The sequence below is a fragment of the Drosophila yakuba genome, chromosome 2R, assembly GCF_016746365.2.
Source record: "Drosophila yakuba strain Tai18E2 chromosome 2R, Prin_Dyak_Tai18E2_2.1, whole genome shotgun sequence".
NCBI classification, from domain to species: Eukaryota; Metazoa; Arthropoda; class Insecta; order Diptera; family Drosophilidae; genus Drosophila; species Drosophila yakuba.
Genome location: NC_052528.2, coordinates 15,100,215 through 15,119,575, shown reverse-complemented (window position 1 = coordinate 15,119,575; position 19,361 = coordinate 15,100,215). Strand labels below are relative to the sequence as shown.

Here is a 19,361-nt window from a genome sequence, read left to right as displayed (position 1 = left end):
TTTTGTCAGAAATCGTTTGTTTACGCTTCACTTGCTATACTTGCCAGCTCTCGCCTTCCATACGTGTTTTCCTTTGCCACCCTTCACTTTTCCTCCGGCTATGCATTTTTCATGGCATTTGTCTGGAGCATTTTCATTCCGCATTTCAGCATGGTCGCTGTTCCAGTTGCTGTTTGGGCACTTTAAAGTAGCCGTAGAAGGAGGAAAATCGGAGTAGAAAGCAACGGAATAGCGAGCACATTTCAAAAACATAAACGCACAAAATGTGTCAACCGCAATATGCTCGCTGTGTAAACAGGGCCGAGACGGCCACATGCGGAAATCACTAAAGGCACTTCCTGCACCAGCAACAAATGCCATAAAAATCATGAAAGCTCCTCCACACGTAACCCCTCCCCCTTCCCCGCCCAAAAAGCTACTACTCACCTACAGCGTGCACACATAGATAAGCCGGGCACGATAAACGAGCGTTAGACTGGAGCCGAGGTCAATAGGTCGTTCCCGTCGGTACGCCGATATCCTGAGAGCCAGCGATGATCTCGTGACACTGGTGACACCAAACTATACAGTTGGATAGCTTGGTTTTAGTAAGCAAGCATGTGATATTCACGCAAAATGTTTAAAATAATAAATAAATTAAATTTACGAGTGACAGTATAACTTGACTACGATCCCCATTAAACGTTCCACTCGAAAACATATCCTTCGTGTCCTGTTTTTCTCTAGTCCTGTCTGCAGCTCTGGGTGAGTTCCTTTTTCCTTCACAAATGTCACCCATACTTGTCATAATACGAACACAAACATATGAGAAGGCATCAAATGCCGCAACACTTTGGATCAGAGCCGGGCATTCCCCATGCCGCAAACAAACCCGACATAAACACACACACACACACATACATATATATCCTGGCGGGGCCAGGACTCAAGACTTTCCCCATTTCAAAGCGCATATGTGTGTGTCACTTCAATGGGAAACGGGCACACATACGCGCACATCCACGAACGGCATAGCATCTTCTCTCATTCCGTGCTCAGCCATGCAAAATATGCCAGCATTATAAAACTTTAATCTACTCTAAAGAACTTGTTTATGCCTGATTCGGATATCGACAGGCATGGAAAAGTAAATGGGGGACTGGTGAGTGGTTAGTGGGAAACTGGGATATGGAACAGGACTCAAAAGGATATGAAGCGAGCTCGCTTTTTGTGACATCCAACGCACTTTGCATAGCATACTTTTCAGCTGAGCGCCACGAATAGTTGGAAGTCGCAAGTGCGATAAGAAATATTAACCGATTCGGTTGGCTGGCCTGCAAAGCCTGTAAATCAGGAACAAGCTCTTCATATTTGCGATTTTTATTTAAATATATTTTTATAAGTACCCAGCATTGATTTATTTTGCTCAATTTAGGATTTAGCTATAATTAAATGGGTAAAACCACTCATCGCATATCGAACGCATATTTGCACACCCAAAATTTCCGCCCATTTGACTTTATTCACAAGTTGGCCAACGGTTAGTTCTGCCTATTTGAAATTATATCATGGGATCCCAGATTTAAATCTAAAGCGGCTTGCCACTTACAACCACATGAAAACGCTCTGCTCAAACAACACACTCTAAGCTCTGATTTTCCATGCTCGATAAAGTGTGCTCGTAGTGTCAGAGTGTGAGTGTGTGGATATCTGTGGATTTGCACGCCCAACTGGTGATCGGTGCTGTATTTGCTTTTGTATATTTTCATTTCAACCGAAGCTGGGTGCGAATAGCCATGGACTATATGGACTACATGGACTACATGGACTACATGGAGTAGCATTGCCGACAGTCAGAACGAGGATGAAAATGTGCAGGGAAAGTGTGTCCGACCAAGGTAAGCTTGTTCTACTGCTGCAAAACACATCTAATGCCGTGCATAAAAGAAATGCTGTGGGCCAAGCTGTTCGTGGAAACAAGGAACACATTTGATTACAAAGCAGGTTTGCTGAATATACGGATAATGCCTTGTTTCGGTCACTCCTTTAGCAAAAGATTTAATGTTGTTCTTTATGGAGAAACATTGTTTGTTTCCATCCATTACATGCTACATTCTCAACATTATGAGTCATGATTAGATTGATACTTCCTCCCAAGCAAAAACACCCACCATTATTGTTTAAACACATCTTGATTTTATTTTAGCGACATATTTGTAACTGCATTGTAAGCAATGTGGCTCTAATAATCTTAAGCTAAACTTATGAATAGCTCCAAACATTGGTGAAAAGCGTAAATACATCCATACATATTCATACACATATATAATACAATGTTATGCAATATAATTGCTTGAAGTACCGACAAAATAAATATTTCGAATTTCTTTTTCATTTTATTTGGCACAAAGGACTTCTCTACAGCTAAGGAATTTTCCGAGTTTTTGGTTTTTAAGTTGCCAGCCGTATGGGTGGGTATGCGTATTAGGTTAAGGATTTTTTGCGAAAATATTTACAAAAAGAATGCAAAATGTCAAGCTTGCATTTGCATCAACAGAAAGATAAAATAAATCTGGCTGCCGAGTGAAACAGTGCTTTAAGAGCATTCTTGTTATAAGCACACAAGAATGCCAAAAGTTGTCTCGGCAACAGAAAAAGCAGAAGAAATAAGAATAACTAAACAAAAATTGTATTCCTATTTATTTGGCATCTCGCTCCGCCTCTCCGCCCCTCCGCCTCTCCGTGTGTTTTGTTTGCCTGAGTGGAAATATAAAAATTACTTCGTTTACATCCAGCAGCAAGGATACGGCAGGGATAAGCGACTGGGGAGCGAGTCCAAACGGGTCACGCAACATTCTAGACAAAGTAATAACACTTGACGCACGTCTGAGTTTCCGGCTTGTGTCCGGCCGGAGAACGTGTCCACACAGAGAGAAAACAGTGGGTCAACATTGGGTACTTTTGATTCGTCTGATTCGTACCAGTAAACATTTTATCACAAAGCTTTGCAGTTTTATCAGAAAAAAGTCAAAGCTTGTACTACTCTTAGTGGGTTTGCTTGAATAAGATATAGTAGCTATTATTAACATATCAACTTGGCTCTACATTTTTCTCTGTGCAGCTCCACTTGGAGTTCTTGGAGCAGCCCATTCCTCCTCAGGTGGTGAAAACTAGACGAAACTCTCCTGACGTGTTAAATTGAATTTGAGCAGCGCCGACGACGACGAAGATTTGGCCTTGGTTTTGCTGCTGGAGCTGGACATGCCACTGGAATTGGTCTTGGTTTGTGCCTCGGGCGTCTGGTGGCCACTGGAGAAGGATCCGCCAGGCGCTGGAGTGGCCAGCAGCAGCTGCTGCTCCTGTCCATGGGCGCCAAGCAGTTGTCGCGTCAACTGGGATATGTCTCCGCCGTAGCTGCTGTCCAGGTGCTGCTGCTGCTGGTGCTGCGGATTGGCAGGCTTGAGGGCCAGGGATTGACGCAGCAGATCCGGCAGATGCCACTGCTCCAGTAGCTCCGCTCCGAGGGTCGGCGAATCGCTGGCCAGCCGGGTGAGAGTGTGCAGAATGGTCTTGATGGTGCGGCGCTGGGCATCGCTCTCCGCACGTGAGCCGTAGGTCTGGTAGAATTCCGTTTGGTACACGGACGTGATGAAATTTATGATGACGCCGTTGGCCAAGTGGCTGTGGCACTTCTTGTTCAGCGACATGTTGTGCAGCATCCCAACGATCTGCTCCTGTGCGGATGAAATGAAACAGAGGGCGAAAATGTTGATGAGCAAAAAATGAGCAACTCAAAGTATGCTGTAGTCTGTGTATTTCTGTGTGTATGTACGTTTATTTCTATATGTACATATGTATATTGCGGAATGAAAAATCGTGGCCAAGATTGCGAAAAAATTGCTTTGCAAATGCACAAATAAATTTTACGAGCCACGGCCCGAAGAAGCTTTCAATAAAATTGGCCAACAAAATTTGCAGGAAATCGATGCGGGGTGAAACAACCCAAGGTCAGGTTCGATTCTGAGGCAAATATATGTGTAGTGAGGATGTTGGGCAACACGATAAATAAATAAAGTAATACTTGATTAGCAGTTAAATTGTTAATTATTTACTGAATTTGACAACACACAGCTTTAATGATTACTAAGGAAAGGTTCAAACAGCGTGTTCTACAATCTAGTCACTTAGATACTTACATAAAGAAAGACGCTCGTGCCGCAGGTCTGGTGTTCCAGGGTGTCGATCAGCCGGAAGATGGCCTCGTTGGACATGATGGAGTAGTGGGAAGTGGCCTCCATGCGGCTCAAGTTGTTAAGCGCAGCGGCGCAGAGGAGCAGCGTTTGGGTGCAGCACTCCGGCTGCAAGAGAGCGGCCAATCCGGCGACCAAACTCTCCGAGCAATCCCTCAGACCCGGCACCCTGTGCTCCGATCCATGCCAAGCGGCGGTAATCTGGGCCAGCAGCGAAACTGCCTCCCTGCGCTCGATGGCTCCTCGCTCGCCGGCGGACTCCACCTGCAGGATGTCCCTCACGATCTCAATGCCGCCACAACTGCCCAGCTGATTGATCGCCTGGGGGGCACAACACAGGGTGGCCAAAGCCCGGAGTGCCAGGGCTCTCACGGAGCTCTGCTTGTGATCCAGCACCACCACGAGCAGGGTGCGCACTGCCTCGTTTTGGATGAAGGCATCGGATAGCGACGCAAAGCCATCGTAGTCAATGTTCATCAAGGTGGCCACCATATTTATGTTGGCCCGCAATAAGAGATCACACTGACTCTGCTCAATGCTGATCACCAGGATGCGAACCAGTCGCTCAAAGATCAGGCGCAGGGTGATCAGAGTGTGCCTCTTCAGGAGCTGCACATCATCCAGCAGGGATTCGAGATTGATGTAGTGCTGCCGCTCCAGCGAGTACCTCGTGTCCTTGCTCACCGTACGAATTTGCTCCAAGTGCTGCTCATAGCGTCTCCTTTCGATCTTGGCATCGTTGAAGAACACACCACGTCGCTCCAGCGTGGCGGTGAAGTCGTCCAGGTGGGACAGCAGCTGGGTGGCACCGGCCAGGGCTTCCGGCAGCGAACTGGCCTGCAGTCCGCTGAGCACCCGCTCACTCCGCTCGAAGTGGCCTTGGAGCGACAGAGCCTGCTGCTGCAGTTGCCTGACCAACTTGCACACTGCGCTGGTGGTGATGGTGTAGTTCTTGTACGCCTCCTGGGCAATCGATTTGTGCTGCAGGGTGCACATCACCTCCGGTTCGCACTCCCAACGCTGCTCCGACATCCAGCTGGCCACGGGCTGTGGGTGCTTCTTGCCCCTTTTCGCTATCTTTGAGCCACTTTTGGGTGTGCTGGTGCTGGCTGTGAAGCGCAAGGCTCTGACTCTCAAGGGGGAAGGCTGCTGCTGCTGGAGGGTTTCATCCTGCTCGCTGGCTCCAAAGGTCACTGTCTCATTGTTGTACGGCGGTGGCGCCTCGCCCAAGTAAACTGTTTCATTATTGTACGGCGGTGGTGGTGGTGCTATGACCACATCCTCCTCCTCGCTGGCCGAAGCCGCTTCCGGTTCCGGTTGGGCGGGCTTACGCATCAGTCGCCTGCGGCGTCTGATGGCCGGACGCGGTGGTGAATCCTCCTCCGCCTCAGCCTCTGCCTCTCCATCGTCCAGTTTCATGCTGTCCAGCTGCTCGAACAGACGACTGCGACTGGCCTCCAGCTCCGCTTCCACGGCATCCTCATCCCCCGACCTCGCCTTGGGCGTAATCTGGCCGCTGGTGAAGGAAATGCGACGCGTGACGCTGATCAGCGGTGAGTAGAACGACGAGTTGCCCACGCGGCGCACCACCGTTGGGGGCGTGGCCACCGAATGTACGGACGTGGGCGTGGCCGTGAGCGTTTGCTGCTTATCGGATTGGGACGATGGCGGGGATGGGTGCTGCTGATGCTGCAACTGATGCGATTCCTCATTGTCCGAGAAGCCCGAGTCCTGCAAAGCACCCGAAGAAAAACAAGACCATTAGCGCACTGAACTCGAATTGGTTAAAGGCTTTAATTAATGTCCGTTTCACGCACGGAAGTCCTTTGCACTTGCAAATCCTGTACAACCTAAACTTCGATGCAATATCCTGCTAAAAGGAGCATATCTCATTACTAAGTTGTATTCAGCAAATATAATTAGATTTTCATTTGATGCATACACTTTGATAATAGCTATAGAGACTCAACGCATTACATTACTTTACTCTAATAAAAGGGGCATAATGTAGGACCGACTGGTAGCCAAATTGAAATGCCCCAATGGGCTGGGGATATCAAATGGGGCACCATCGATATGCTTACCTGACTGCGCAAACTGCCGGGACTGTCGTGCTTGTGCCAGGATAGCTTGGAGCTGTTCTGCTCGTCCTCCACCTCCTGGATGCAGGACAGATTGCCCAGGGGGCCGAGGGATGCGGGCTGTCTTTGTGGGTAGTTGTGGGATGTGCTGGCTGTGCTGCTCCCACTGCTGAAGCTCGAATAGAAACCGCCGCTGGTCAGGGAGGACTGCTCCGATCCCCACCAGACTTTGCTGTAGCTGCGCTGAAAGGACATGCCTGCAAGGAGAGGAGAAACAGAGTCGGGCAATCAGTAGTGTCCATCATTTAAATAAATTGAACTCATTCGTTTAACAGGCTTAAATTCATTAAATTTAATGCAATTGCCGGTTTGGATGGCTGGACTGGACAGGATTCATTGCCAATACAGAGAACCCCATTCCCATGCTGTCCATTTGTGCAGGTCTCTCAGGGGTCATCGCCCCCCTCTTTTTGGGGCGGGGCAGTGCACACACATGCCTGAACATTGGCTTAATATCCGTTACGAAAAAATTAAATTTCCGCAGGCGATACAAATCATTATTTTAATCAATGAAATTTCCACCCTGCGACCTTGTGAAAACCACTACCAGTACCAGTACCAGTACACATTTCTCAGTGTACATAAAATACAATTTCGTTTTTTGGAGCAATTTAAGGAGCTCCAAGTTTCGAGGGGGGTTGGCCATCAAAATGACATTTGGCATATGGCCCAGTATACATTAGTGTGCAATAATTTCTAAATAATTGATGTGAATGCCCCGAATTGTGGGCATTTATGCAGATTTTACAGACCAAATCTGTTGAGTTACAGGCATTGGCATACAAAAAGGGGGCGTGTAAAACCACCTGCCCGATGTTGCTGGAAATGCAAATGATTTTCCGAGGGGGGGTGGGGGTAGGGTTTTTTGAAAATGAACAAAACATTTGGTGTGCGGCATTTGGGGCTCTATTATGCAAATGGAATAAACTAATTATGCTGCTAAACAATTTTCGTGTGACATTGCAAACCGAAGTCGTGTTTTATTTTGTTTAATTTCTCGTGGTTTTTGCACTTTGCAGCTTACATATTTATTATACTTTGTTCTTTTTGTTGTTGTTGTATTTGTTTTTGCCATAATTACATAATATAGCATTCAGCAAAGGAGGAGGAGAGTGCACTTGTTGGTGGCCACTGTTTGCGTTATGCATGAGTGGGAAAGTTTATTTTTCAGTTATGCATGCAGTTATGCCCACTGAACTCTGACCCCTGACCTCCCTCACTTCGATGCGATGCCATGGCATTCGGACCCTCAAATGGCATTTGGTCAACTGGCCTGGTGACTCCTTCCACTGCCGAGCAAATGTTGACAGAGTGCTTGTTTCAAGTAAACAAATTGAAATAAATAAATGACGAAACACTTTTTACTCCACGCTGGCACTTTCGCACACATTAACACACTCACACTTGGGCACACACATATTTATTGAATTCATTAAGCAATTAATTAAAATTATATTCAATTAGCATAAAAGGCATGACCATAAAAAACCAACAAATATTTGCGGCCTATTCACAGTTGAATGTGCAAACTTTAATGTTTCTAACGCCTTTCATAATATTATAATTTTTTCTCTGCTTTTTCATGGAACTATTTGAGCTCCGGACTCATGATTTCTCATATTTAACTATTTACGCTTATAAAAGGCTATACAAATTGATAATTAAATTCCTATGAATGCTGAAAACAAGCATATTGTATACCTGGTATACATATAGTACTCACATTTCACAGCATACATGAGAGTGGCCATTTAAAATGGCATTAAAGTGAAATTGTGCCCATAAAGCTCCATCAAGATGCCGAATTAAAGGGTACACAATTTAAAACCACTGTCCATAGGACGCGGGCTAATTAATGGAGAGCTCTGCCATCCTGCATCCTCCATCCACCATCCCCCATTTAAATCGCGGGCATGCGGCTGAGTCCTGTGAAATCCTTTCGAATGGTCGGACAATAAATATTGCATTGGATGGCTGAAAGAGGCTTAACAATGCAGCAAGGCGATAAAAATTAACGGCACTTAATAGCAACATTGAAATCATTAAGTGATTTATGTTCAGCCACGGGCACAGCTCCAATAAACGTCAGCGCCCGCTGCTCCCTCAAGGACACGCGTCCTTTTGGGCACAAGCAACAAAAAAAAAAGTGTACACATCGATATAAGTATATTTATTCTCGTTCCTTTATTTACATGAGCATCTTAGAATACGTAAACGCACTTTATAATACAGCAACATACACAATAAGTAGACAAAAACTGAGTTTTCACACCGTCTATTCTCCAACCCTTATCCCAATTTCGATTGAGCTCTTCGCTTCTCGTGGACAACAATTTCAAAAATTAAAACAAACTTCAGCTAAGGCAACACGCAAACAAATTCTAAATTCCAACCAAAAAGAAGCGAAATAATAATAATTATAATTTCGAGTAGGCAGCAGTGTGCATATGTGTATGTGCGAGGGGGGCGTGTCTGGTTGGCAGTCAATTAGCACGGGCGCCACATAAATTTCAATATCGAATACGTATTCGCTTTTCGGTTTTGTGTTTAATCAAGATAAACGAGCTCGCTTTCAGAATTTCACTTTTTGGGCGTGGGAGTGGCGCTTTCACCCAGCAGACACACAAACACATTGGGCTATATATACATGCTCCTGCTCCTACTGCTGATGCTGCTGCTCAGGATTTCTTACATATCCCGCCGAATCCCGCTCAGAAAATCAACGCGGCAAATCGTTGAGCACGAGCGTGGACGTGTAGCTGGGCGCCTGGATGTGGGCCGTCTTTGTCGTCGTCATGGTGGTCTTGCCGTTGGCATCTGCGTGAACCACATCCTGTCCGCCCTTCGGCGGAGAGTCCACTCCCTCCATGTCCGCGTATCCCACCGTCGTGACCTGAACACTCGTCTTTGTTAGCCGATGGGTGCGCAACTTGGGCAACCGCGAGCTCAGATCCGTTCCCGTGGACTCGTCGTCGCTGTAGTCGCTGGTCAAGGCGCTGCCTGTTCGCCCGGAGCTGTCGTACGAGTATTGGGTGTGGTAGGTGCTGCTGGGCTCTCCGCTGCCGCCCCTCGTGCTGTTCCCCTCCCTGAGGGCCACCTCCGCCTCGCCCCGATTGTTGTTCGACTGATTGCTGCTCCGCTGCTGCTGCAGCGAGCTTGTGGAAGCGGCGGTTATGTCCTCCTCCGAAATGTCATCAAACGCCGGCGGCGGTGTCGACATGCCCGACAACGTCATGATCGGCTGACGGACTGCATTTGTTGGTGTACTCAATGGCGGTAAACGCGATGCAGGCGAGCGCAGTTGCGTCGTCGAAGTCTTGCGCTTGGAGGGGGAATGTTTCAATGGAAATGTCGGCGTCTTCTTGAACACCTGTTTGCCCATGGCATCCTGGAAGCGCTTGGCGTAGAAGGAGGGACGGCACACGGACACCGTGTCGCCGTTGTACAGAATGCTTTTAAATGTGTGCTCCAGCTTCTTTTCCAAGCGATACGACTGCAAAATGTCAATGATGCCGATGTACAGGATCAATCGTTCGTCGTTTTCAGACCGAGCCGGTATGCCGCCGGCGGGTACGTCCTCGTCCTCCTCGAGCGGCACATCCATGTCAGCCGTAATAGATTCCAGAGCAGTGGAATGAGCCACTAAACGCTGACGATTCATACTGCGCGTTCGATTCAGGGAAGTGCCAGCCGATGTTCCCGGTATGGAGGCGTATGAGGCCACCGCTTGGAGCTGATTCTGATCCGCTTCCGGAGCATCGTCATCCGGATTTAAGGAGGGCGGCCCTTGCGCGGCGCTTTCCTTGCGCTGCAGCTTGGCTCGCGCATTCAGGATCCGCTCCTCGCGTTTCTCCTTGGCAGCCAGATCTAGGTTGTGGATTCCTACCAGCAGCGAGTAGTCCATTATCTGAAAACTCTCCAGCACCATGCAGTCCCGCTTGATGGTGCTCATCAGCGCATTGTATTTGTCCGTCTCCAGAAATATGCCATTCGGATGGTGCTCGGCAAAGTCGAGGTCCTTGAACGTGGGACTCGCCTTCTGTCGCTCAGCCTTGGAGGCCTTACGGCGGAAGGAGGATCCCTTCAGATCGTACTTGCAGTGCATCTTAATGTCCGAGGGCAACAGGTTGTTCATGGCCACCAATCGCACGTTCTTCGAGTTGTAGTGGAAGCAATACAGTCCGAAGAACTTGGGCAGCAGCGTCCGAGGGTTCTGCGATAGGTTCATGTAGTAACCGGGCAGAAGTTTTTGCAGGAACTCGCACTCCTTCTTCTGCACCGTCTTGATTATGAACTCGTCGTCGGTGGTCAGGTAAAATATGGAACCAGAGGCGCCCGGATTGGAAAGCTCCCTTAGGGGAGACGCACACATGGACATGAGGAAGTCATCTGGCGCGATTCCGAACAGATCTCGGAAGTAGCGAAAGGCTATGGGTGCGTAGACCTTGAAGCGGAAGTCGTTGTAGTGATGGGCAGGTGTTATGGAGGAACCATCTGGCGGAAACGCAATCGTTTCCATTTCCCAAAAGTCGTTCATTAGCAGATCGCGCTTCGGCTTACTGGCCAGGCTGCCCACCGTGTGCTGGATGCCCAGCTGAATGGAGCCCATGATTTGCTTGGACTGGATCTTCTTGTAGGTCACCTCGCCGCCCTCCGCCACCCGCCGGTGGCCCAGCTTCTTCTCGTGCTTTCCGCCCGTGGTCGAGGGATTCCGGGAAACACTGGCATCCAGCGTGGAGCTGGCGCTTCTGAGTTTCGATGCCGGCGTTTGGTTGGCGGCTATGCTGTTCAGCTCCTGCTGCAGCAGGGACGTGGTCTCCTGACCGCCGTGCGCCATGGCGGCATCCCTGAAGAGCTGCCGAGATGTTCCCGGCTGCAGGCTCATGGGTGGTGGGGTACTGGGGGTATCCTCCTGCTCGGGATATGTGGTCTCAGCCGGGGGAATCTTGACCGGCGTGAGCAGGCTCTTCTGCTCCAGCTCCAGCTGGTTTTCCAGCGGTTCCTTCTCATCCTCCGGCTGATCCTCTGGCCTATCCTGTTTGGCAACCGGCGCCAGTTCCAGCTCCACGCGCGTGTCCATTTCCCTCTGGGGATTTCCGCTCTCTGCGGAGGAGAAAACCACTTATTGCAGTGCCGCTCAAACAGTACAAAAGGCATTCAATTGCAGCTCGATAAATGGGCGTGTGTGTAAGACTGTGTATGTGTGTGTGTGTGGGGTGTGAGTAGATGAGTAAGTGGGCTTGAGTGGGTGAGTAATCGATTAAGCCAGGGGCACCAATTGTCACGTTCGCGCACACACACACTTCGCAGTAACACTTCGTACTTCGCACAACTCTCTATGTGGCAACTCGACACTTTGGAGCACCTGTTGCTTATCTTTTGTTTACCCAAATGAAGAGCGGCTACAGCTAAAACAACAACAACAACAAAAGTAATGAGCCCATGGTTAATTAAAAGCTGCGGACTCTAAAACTGTAAATTCTTGGCCATAAAGATAGAATCACAACTGCGTTAAACCGTATGCAATCGCTCGAAATGCAAAATGCACCTGAAAACTGGTAAGTAGACAGACGAACCGTAATTTCGATTGTTTGCATATGGGAATCCCAAATAACCGGCAGACACGTTCAAATGCATAAATAAACGTACAACTGCACTTGGAAAATATTTAGCATAATTGTTATTGCAGCTATGAATGCAAAAAATTGATATATAATTTATATACTATGTAGTAGAGTGCAGTACATTTGTGATGTGTAATTCATCAAAGCTCTGATAGCCACAATCACCATTAGGCTTTAAGTTCTAACAGCGGAATTCCAATGGTTTATGGCAACTTGATAATATTATCCGTGGCTAATCTATTTGCTTTCCAAACACTTCTCTGTCCAAAGAAACAAAATATTTTCTCTCTGTGCACGAGCGAATGGGAAACGTTTGCTGAAAACACAAACAATTAAGGCCGAAATCCACAAAATTATTATAGGAAAGTCATTATTTTGTGTGTGGCTTGTTGTATTTTGAAAAATGGAAAATGAAACCGAAACATGGCCATGATGGGCGGATAGGCGTGGAAGGGGGCGCATCATAAGTGGGCGGTGGGAGGCCATTCAGCTGGCTCGTGTGTGTTTATTTTCGTAGACTTTTAGATTGTCGCTCGGCGGATATGTCGGCGGCATCTCCTATATATCTTTCCCTCGTGTCTGCTTTTTTGTATTTTTTTTTAATATTTATCGCACGCATGACACGCCAAATAAAACAAAAACAACAATATTCGTACGTAAACAACAACGGAAAGTTTTGCCAAATTCAGTGAATGGAACTAAACTAACTGAAATATGCGAGGCTAGTTTAAGCAATAATTTTGTATCTTTTTTAATGGAAGAAGTCCTTCTATAGTTAATAACTTGCTAGTTGACCCTGGTTGTTGCTGTGGTTGTGGTTGTGGTTGTTGTTGTTGTTGCTGTGGCTGCTTTTGCCTTGGGACCATTTGTTGTGAATTATGAGCTTGCAATTATGAGCGCTTTGCAGTCTTTATTTGTAATTTTATTAGCGTACTTACACAGAAATGCTCGAGGGAATAGTTGCTAGAGGTCAAAAAAAGCAAAAGATATCCAGCGAGAAGAGATAATTATTTGGCCTAGGCTGTTCTCTCTCTCTCTTGCTCTCCCTCTCTCTGTATCTCTCTTTGTGTATTCGTTGATCGGCTCAAGGCGCGTTTATCGGTAGCGCTCTCTCTGTCGCTCCGCCGCCGTCTCAGTTGTTGTTTCTGGCGTACTTCCTCCTTTTGCTTCCCCTTTTATCCAGCTCTTTCGATTTCCACTTTCCGCTTGATAAATTGCTTTCATAATTTACAACAATATCTCAACGAATTTGAATTCTCCGTGCACACCTGGTTTATTGTGTGTGTGTGCGTGTGTGTTTGTGACTGAGGATGACGTCGTCGTGCGGCAATCGTGGAAATTCCTCAACAAAGTGCCGCATTTTGTATTTTCCAACTTGAGATATGCGAGGCGATCGCCGCCTGCCGAGAGTTAACCCGATTTTCGAACGCCTTCCGCTGCAATGTATGCACTCCGCGAACTTAAAAACCAGTCGAAAATAAAATATTTCTCGGAAAGAGAAAACTGTTGATGAGTCGTTCGCGCAGAAGTTTTTTTTTACGTTTTACGCTATCGTTTATCGCTTACACTGGCGTTAGTGAATTCCCAGACTGCGCGGTATTTTTTGCGGTATTATTTGCTTACACTGATATTTTAACATTTCTGTTAGTGTTACGCGGGGTCTTTACTAAGAGCATCCAAGTTTTCCACCAGCGCGAGAGTCTTTGCTGATCAACTACCGAACTCAGTGTTGTAGAGCGCTAAGTACACTTGCCATAAAAATGTTTAAAATGTGCTATAATATCCGTTGCAATACAAACTACTTGTTTTAAAATAATTGTTTATATTCAAGAGATATATTTAATAAAAACGGGTTTTAATACTATTTAATGCTTTAACAACTACGCCTTGTTGCATTTTTAGATGTTGGACTACTTAAAATTTATGATCGCAAGACAAGCCGTGCGATTCATGCTATTTTTGAAAGAAAAATGTGTGGACATCTAGACGAAATAATAATTGAATTTTTTGTTCTTATTAACTTCCTTGCGCTGACCAACGCCAATCTAATTAGGAACACCTACAAAGGCGACTTCCCCGCCGACGGCGCAATTCTAATTGGATTAGTCAGCGAAGCCGGCTAAGAAGGCATTCCAGTTCCAGGACCCTCTGCCCTTGACCCTTGAATTTTGTGGTTCTGTGGTTCTCTGTTCTGTGTCTCCTTACCCTCCCCCTCCCCTACCACCGCACAGCGTTTAAATTGATTGAAAAACCGCCCCTTAATCGATATTTATATCTACGGCCAGTCATGAGTAATTCCAATAGACGCTGCTCATTAGCAGTTAAAGGCAGAGGCAAAGGCAAAGTAATGTAGAAAATGTTTAGCTAACAATCCGGTTTCCACGAGGAGTAATAGATGCGAGCTGCGATGAGTACGCCTCATTACAAATGCCCCAGAGCAACAGAACACCAGCAAAGTCACAAATTGCACTTGATTGCTTGTGTTGCATAGTGTAATAGTTGATGTACTTTAAAATCGTGGCTGAGACCAAACGAATTTTCGGAGTTCGTTGTACTTTTGCCGGCCAATTAGGCACAAAAGGCAGTCGAAATTCATATGCAAATGGCTAATGGAGTTGTCAGCAGCAAACAAGTTTGCGGCCAAATAGAATTCTAAGGTCTGTGACAATCCGCCAATTAATTTCCAAATTGAGACAGAACAAATTTATGCAGTTTAATCTCTAAAGAAACTGAAAGAAAGCAACGGAACTCTTTGCCATATCGCATGAAGATATGATAATGGTTCGTTATCGAAAGCATTTCATAATAAACAAATCAGAAAAAAAAGAAAAAATGGGAAAAAACGAGAAAAGCGTGTTGAATAATAAATTGAAGTTCTGGCCAGTTTAAAAGGTCTCGATAATGGAAATTGCATTGCAAAATGCAACTGAGAGCAGCGAACGAAAAAGCAGAAAAAACAGAAATTACACTGAAAATGTTAATCATGATAATTAAGTTAATATGCGGGGTGGTTAAGTGTTAACTGAACTTGGCTCATTGGGGTCAGCCGAGCAGCCAAACAGTCGAACAAATTGAACGCAAGGTGAAATGGGGGAAAGTTGGAAAATCAGTAGTGTGGGGTTAAATTTGTAACCCCGATTAATTAACCAAAAGTTACGGCGCAACCGGATCAAAATCGATTGGACAAAGGCCAGACAAAGGCAGAGCATTGATTAATCCGGCATTCAGCATAATTATTTTAATAGTTTTGACATTTAAGCGACAAATTAAACTGGAATAAATGCAAAATAAGCGTAATAAATTTTAATTGCTTGCCACGCCCCCTCTCCTCTTTTACGCCCACTGGCAGCTGTTGCATTGATTATAATGAAATTATTATTTATTTATATCGCATCTTTGCGCTATTGCATAATTAATTGCCGTCGTTCGAGTGGCAAACAATTAAATAATAAATCAGTTTTAAACAATCATTTAATTATGTAAAAACCAAAATCAACGAGTTGAATTCGTTTTGCATTAAAACTGTGCAATTATTCAAGTATTATATTATCTCAACAGCCATAATCCGTTTCAATAGAATTGGCCATTGTTGCAAAATGTCAACTCCCGACACATTGACACATGAGGAGCAAATAACAAAAAACATAAAACAAAAAACAAAGAGCAGCAAATGGATTAGCAATGCAATCGAAATGCTCCATTTGCGGCCTTCCCTGACATTTAATGCAGCTCTTCGATGGAAAATCAATAGCCAACAGCTAAGCCAAATTAAGCGTAATCCCACTCAATTGGACAATCATCATTGCTTTGGCATTTCCCATCATCTAACGGTGGCAGCATATCCAACTACTATTACTATCCACTGTACACACACACATCAATCTGCTGCCGTCGACACCAATTGTCAATGATATCGATCTCTTTGCCGCAACAGGTGAGTGACTTCAGACATCCAGACGCAAGTCTCCAGACTTAAGACTCCAGATTCTAGACTCAAGGCTCCAGATTCCAGACTACCGACTGGTTTCCACGTCCAGGTAATAACACCTCTCCCGCTGACCGCTGTAATGGCCGGTGTTTAGCACTCTAATGGAGCCATCGAAACCGCAGAACCGCTCTTAAGCTCTAAACTGAAACTAGATCAGTGAGATTATGCGCTGCTCCCTTGATTATTGCAATTAGACTTGGCCAAAGTGAAATTGGCGAAATCTGGCAAGCCGCTGAATGCGGTGAGATTGAAATCGGGGCACTCATATTCTGAATACTCTCAGCTTTCTGGCTGAGTCGAGATTACTATACATGTATTCGGGGTGGCGAAAGCCAATTTCTGCGAATGCATAAGCTGATTAAAGGGTATATGACATAGCAAAACATTCACAGAAACTTAAATGGTTTCTTCTACAGAAGTATTCTTATCAGTCTGGATATATTCGCCGTTTGGTATGTTCATAGTTTCATGTTCAAGAAATATATTCCATGTGTACGAGCTCTTGAGTCGGCAGTCGGATTATGAGTTACTGATATTCTTGATCCATGAGTGTAAATAATATTTATACATATTTAGAGCTGTACCACGCAGTGTTAATGAAGTATAACGTATATAACTGGCTACACTATTATACAACTTTTAGGGATTGGATGTTGTTCAATAGAACCCATTCACGACTGCCTTAAAGGTGACTTTTCTTCCAGCAAGCACACTATTTCATCTGTGTATAAACAGTTCTTTACTCAACCCAATTAATGCTATCCCAACTCGGAGGATTAGTCACCAGCACCCGCAGCTCGTTTCATTCACCATCCACCTGATCAGTCAACAGTCATCGGTCACCTTAGCCCACTGCCTCCCCCAATTATAAATACGTATACGTAACCCGTACGCTCGTATCTCCAGCAGTTATGTATCCATCCACTCGGTATCCCCAAGCTCCAAGCTCCACACTCGCGGGTGACTCATTTGGGGGATCTACGCTACGTTATAAAGAACATTCAGAGAAAACCGAACGCGACAATGGCGCAAAGAAATCATTTTGCGGTCTGACGACTCTGCGACTCTCCTGAGTCATAAAACGCAGCTTAGCGAGGTCCTCGAAGTAGGGAAAATATAAATAAATGGAATTTACTTCAATAAATGGGCGGGCACCTACATATGTATATATGTATGTACATATGTATATAGTTTGAGTGTGCGAATTAAGGCATGTGTAATTACGAGGGGCGTATGCGGCATGATATTAAATATTTGTGTTTATTGATAAGCTTATTGGGGTCAAAGGGGGCCCATAAACAGTTATCTCCTCTGCTTGCACATCCGAACATTCCAAATGTGCTTTACGGTTTATTGTGGCCAAAACTTACCGCTTTCTTGTATAAACAATGCCGTGGTAATCCCAAGTTTGGCTTATGCTTTTGTTGTTGTTGTTGTTTCAGGCCGCCACCGATGGATAGTAAAATGTGTATTTCAAGCACGTGTCATTTGATTACTTTTGGTCACCACAAAACTTGACAGTGCGTATGTAGTGGGTGGTGGTGGGGGTGGGTGCGCCCACAAGACAAAGCGTAAATAGTTGAACACTGCACAACGGTAAACACAAGGCGACACTACACACTTAGCGAACGTGTTAACCCGAACGATACGAAAACGTTGATCGCACACACAAATATCTCGCGACGATCGCAGCGGTTGCGACTGCGTGCTTCGACTGCTGGGAATCGAATGAGCGGCTACAGTTGGCGGCTTTAGACTCAGACTTCTGATGCCGGGGTGGGAGAGAGAGAGAACAGTAAGCCGGAGAGTCGGAGTCAAATTACCTGGGTGAGTAAGGCAGGCAGTACTGGCAGCTTGGCTACTTTGTGGCTAAGGGTATTACAATATATGTACCAATTAAATGAACAGCCTTGAAGCATGTGCTTGGAAATAATTTTATAAAAGTGTTACTATCTCCGATTATCAATAGTCACATTTTATAACTGATCATGATAAGCTATCACTACCAAATCGAATGCATAGCTGTATTTTCTAGCTGCTTTATACGTAAATCTAGCTAAGTTTTGGCTTTTTTGAACCCGGGCTGCATTATCAACATTGTGCGCTCTCACCTTACTCTCCCGCTCTCACTATTTGTTTAATAATAATGTGCACAATGGAGAGCATTGTTCGCTTTGTCGCGTTCGTTGTTGTAGTAGTTGGTGGTGGTTTATGCGTTTTTGTTGCTGTTTCTTATCACTCGCTCCTGTCTTCCCTCACTCTCTCTCCCTCTTATTGATTTGGGCCAGCTGTTCGGTAGCGTTTTCAAAGGTGCGATCTCTCGCTATCTCTTTCATCTGCTACGCATGCGCAGCTGCCTGAGATTTTGGATTTTTGATTAGGTTCGCTTGTTATTGTTGTTGCGAATTTTGGGCGCAATTTGAAGGCAGTTATCTATTTCAACCCCTTGGAATTTCCGTTTCGAAATTTGTTTGACGACTTGCGCAAGTTTGAGCACTTCTGGGTGATAAGATTACCAGAAACTTTAAAATGCCCTGTAAATAACGCCCATTCATTAACGCTCAGGGGCCATAAAACGGAAATATGACACAAACTCAAAATGTTACACTGAAATTATAAGCAATCGAGAGCAATTAAGCAATTGAACAATTGAACAATTGGTGCAAACAATATTAAAGCCATAAGAGTTCGATCGCCCACCCGTTCGACGGGGGAAACAGTCAAAAGGCACCTACGATGTGTTTGCTGTTTTCACTGTTGCCAATTTGAGTTAATTTCCAAATTGCGAAACTAACTGAAACAATAAGCATAAACATAGACGAGGGGGCGGAGTGGCGGGTGGTAGAAAGCAAAGTAAGCAAATTAAATCCACAAACAACTAATGAACGCTGTGCACTGAAACGAAAAAATGAAAGCAATGTACATAGTATGAATGTTTATATTTGTTTCGCTTATGAAGGATCGAAAATTATAAAATAAAATCATTCAATATTGTATGGTGTTTAACATGTGCATGTAATTGACACCTTTAAACAAATTTTTACAACGCGCAGCAAAAAATTAAACAATAAATATCATTTTTAAATACCTATACAAATAAATGTTATCAAAACAAAGCGATTTAAATCAATAACACTATGTAAACTACATAGACAGTCTGCTTTGGCTAATAATGGTTTGTGTAAAAACTTTGAAAAGTACAATCTCTTGGCATTTATTGACATTTGTTTATTTTATTTGTTGGCTGACAGCTATGCCTAACTTTTCTGTTTATATGGAAAGGCCATGGTATATGGCATTGACCCCCAAACTTTTCAGTGTGGAGCCCCCAAACTTTTTAGTGTGGAGCCTTACAAAATGAGACAGTTCTGTAAAGCAA

The 19,361-nt window shown here is 45.2% G+C and overlaps 2 protein-coding genes and 1 long non-coding RNA gene across 4 annotated transcripts; 1 reads left to right on the top strand and 2 right to left on the bottom strand.

Moving 5' to 3' along the window:
* The first annotated feature begins 85 nt into the window (after positions 1 to 85).
* LOC122319519 lies at positions 86 to 3,715 on the top strand. Its single transcript, XR_006245131.1, has 2 exons — positions 86 to 744; positions 3,101 to 3,715. It is a non-coding gene; the product is annotated as an uncharacterized LOC122319519 (long non-coding RNA).
* Positions 2,153 to 17,484, bottom strand: LOC6530742. The gene is made up of 4 exons (XM_002091596.3): positions 17,353 to 17,484; positions 6,314 to 6,567; positions 4,176 to 5,960; positions 2,153 to 3,713 (listed from the first exon to the last, which is right to left on the bottom strand). The coding sequence occupies exons 2-4, from the start codon at positions 6,563 to 6,565 to the stop codon at positions 3,150 to 3,152; spliced, it is 2,601 nt and encodes an 866-aa protein (XP_002091632.2). The 5' UTR covers positions 6,566 to 6,567; positions 17,353 to 17,484; the 3' UTR covers positions 2,153 to 3,149.
* Positions 8,526 to 17,471, bottom strand: LOC6530741 (phosphatidylinositol 4-phosphate 5-kinase type-1 alpha). Of its 2 annotated transcripts, none has more exons than XM_015197257.2 (2): positions 17,353 to 17,471; positions 8,526 to 11,473 (listed from the first exon to the last, which is right to left on the bottom strand). In XM_015197257.2, exon 2 carries the CDS (start codon positions 11,448 to 11,450, stop codon positions 9,090 to 9,092), a length of 2,361 nt encoding a protein of 786 aa, XP_015052743.1. In that variant the 5' UTR covers positions 11,451 to 11,473; positions 17,353 to 17,471; the 3' UTR covers positions 8,526 to 9,089. The 2 variants fall into 2 exon arrangements, with proteins under 2 accessions (XP_015052743.1, XP_002091631.1); XM_002091595.4 differs by lacking the exon at positions 17,353 to 17,471 and adding an exon at positions 12,933 to 13,569.
* Positions 17,485 to 19,361: the final 1,877 nt, after the last annotated feature.

Excerpts from the sequence above, each read along its gene's own strand:
- LOC6530741 (XM_015197257.2), bottom strand. The coding sequence starts at position 11,450 with ATGGACACGCGCGTGGAGCTGGAACTGGCGCCGGTTGCCAAACAGGAT.
- LOC6530742 (XM_002091596.3), bottom strand. The coding sequence starts at position 6,565 with ATGTCCTTTCAGCGCAGCTACAGCAAAGTCTGGTGGGGATCGGAGCAG. Across the intron at positions 5,961-6,313 it reads CCGGCAGTTTGCGCAGTCAG|GACTCGGGCTTCTCGGACAA; the intron begins GTAAGCATATCG and ends GGTGCTTTGCAG. Across the intron at positions 3,714-4,175 it reads GCACGAGCGTCTTTCTTTAT|GAGCAGATCGTTGGGATGCT; the intron begins GTAAGTATCTAA and ends TCATCCGCACAG.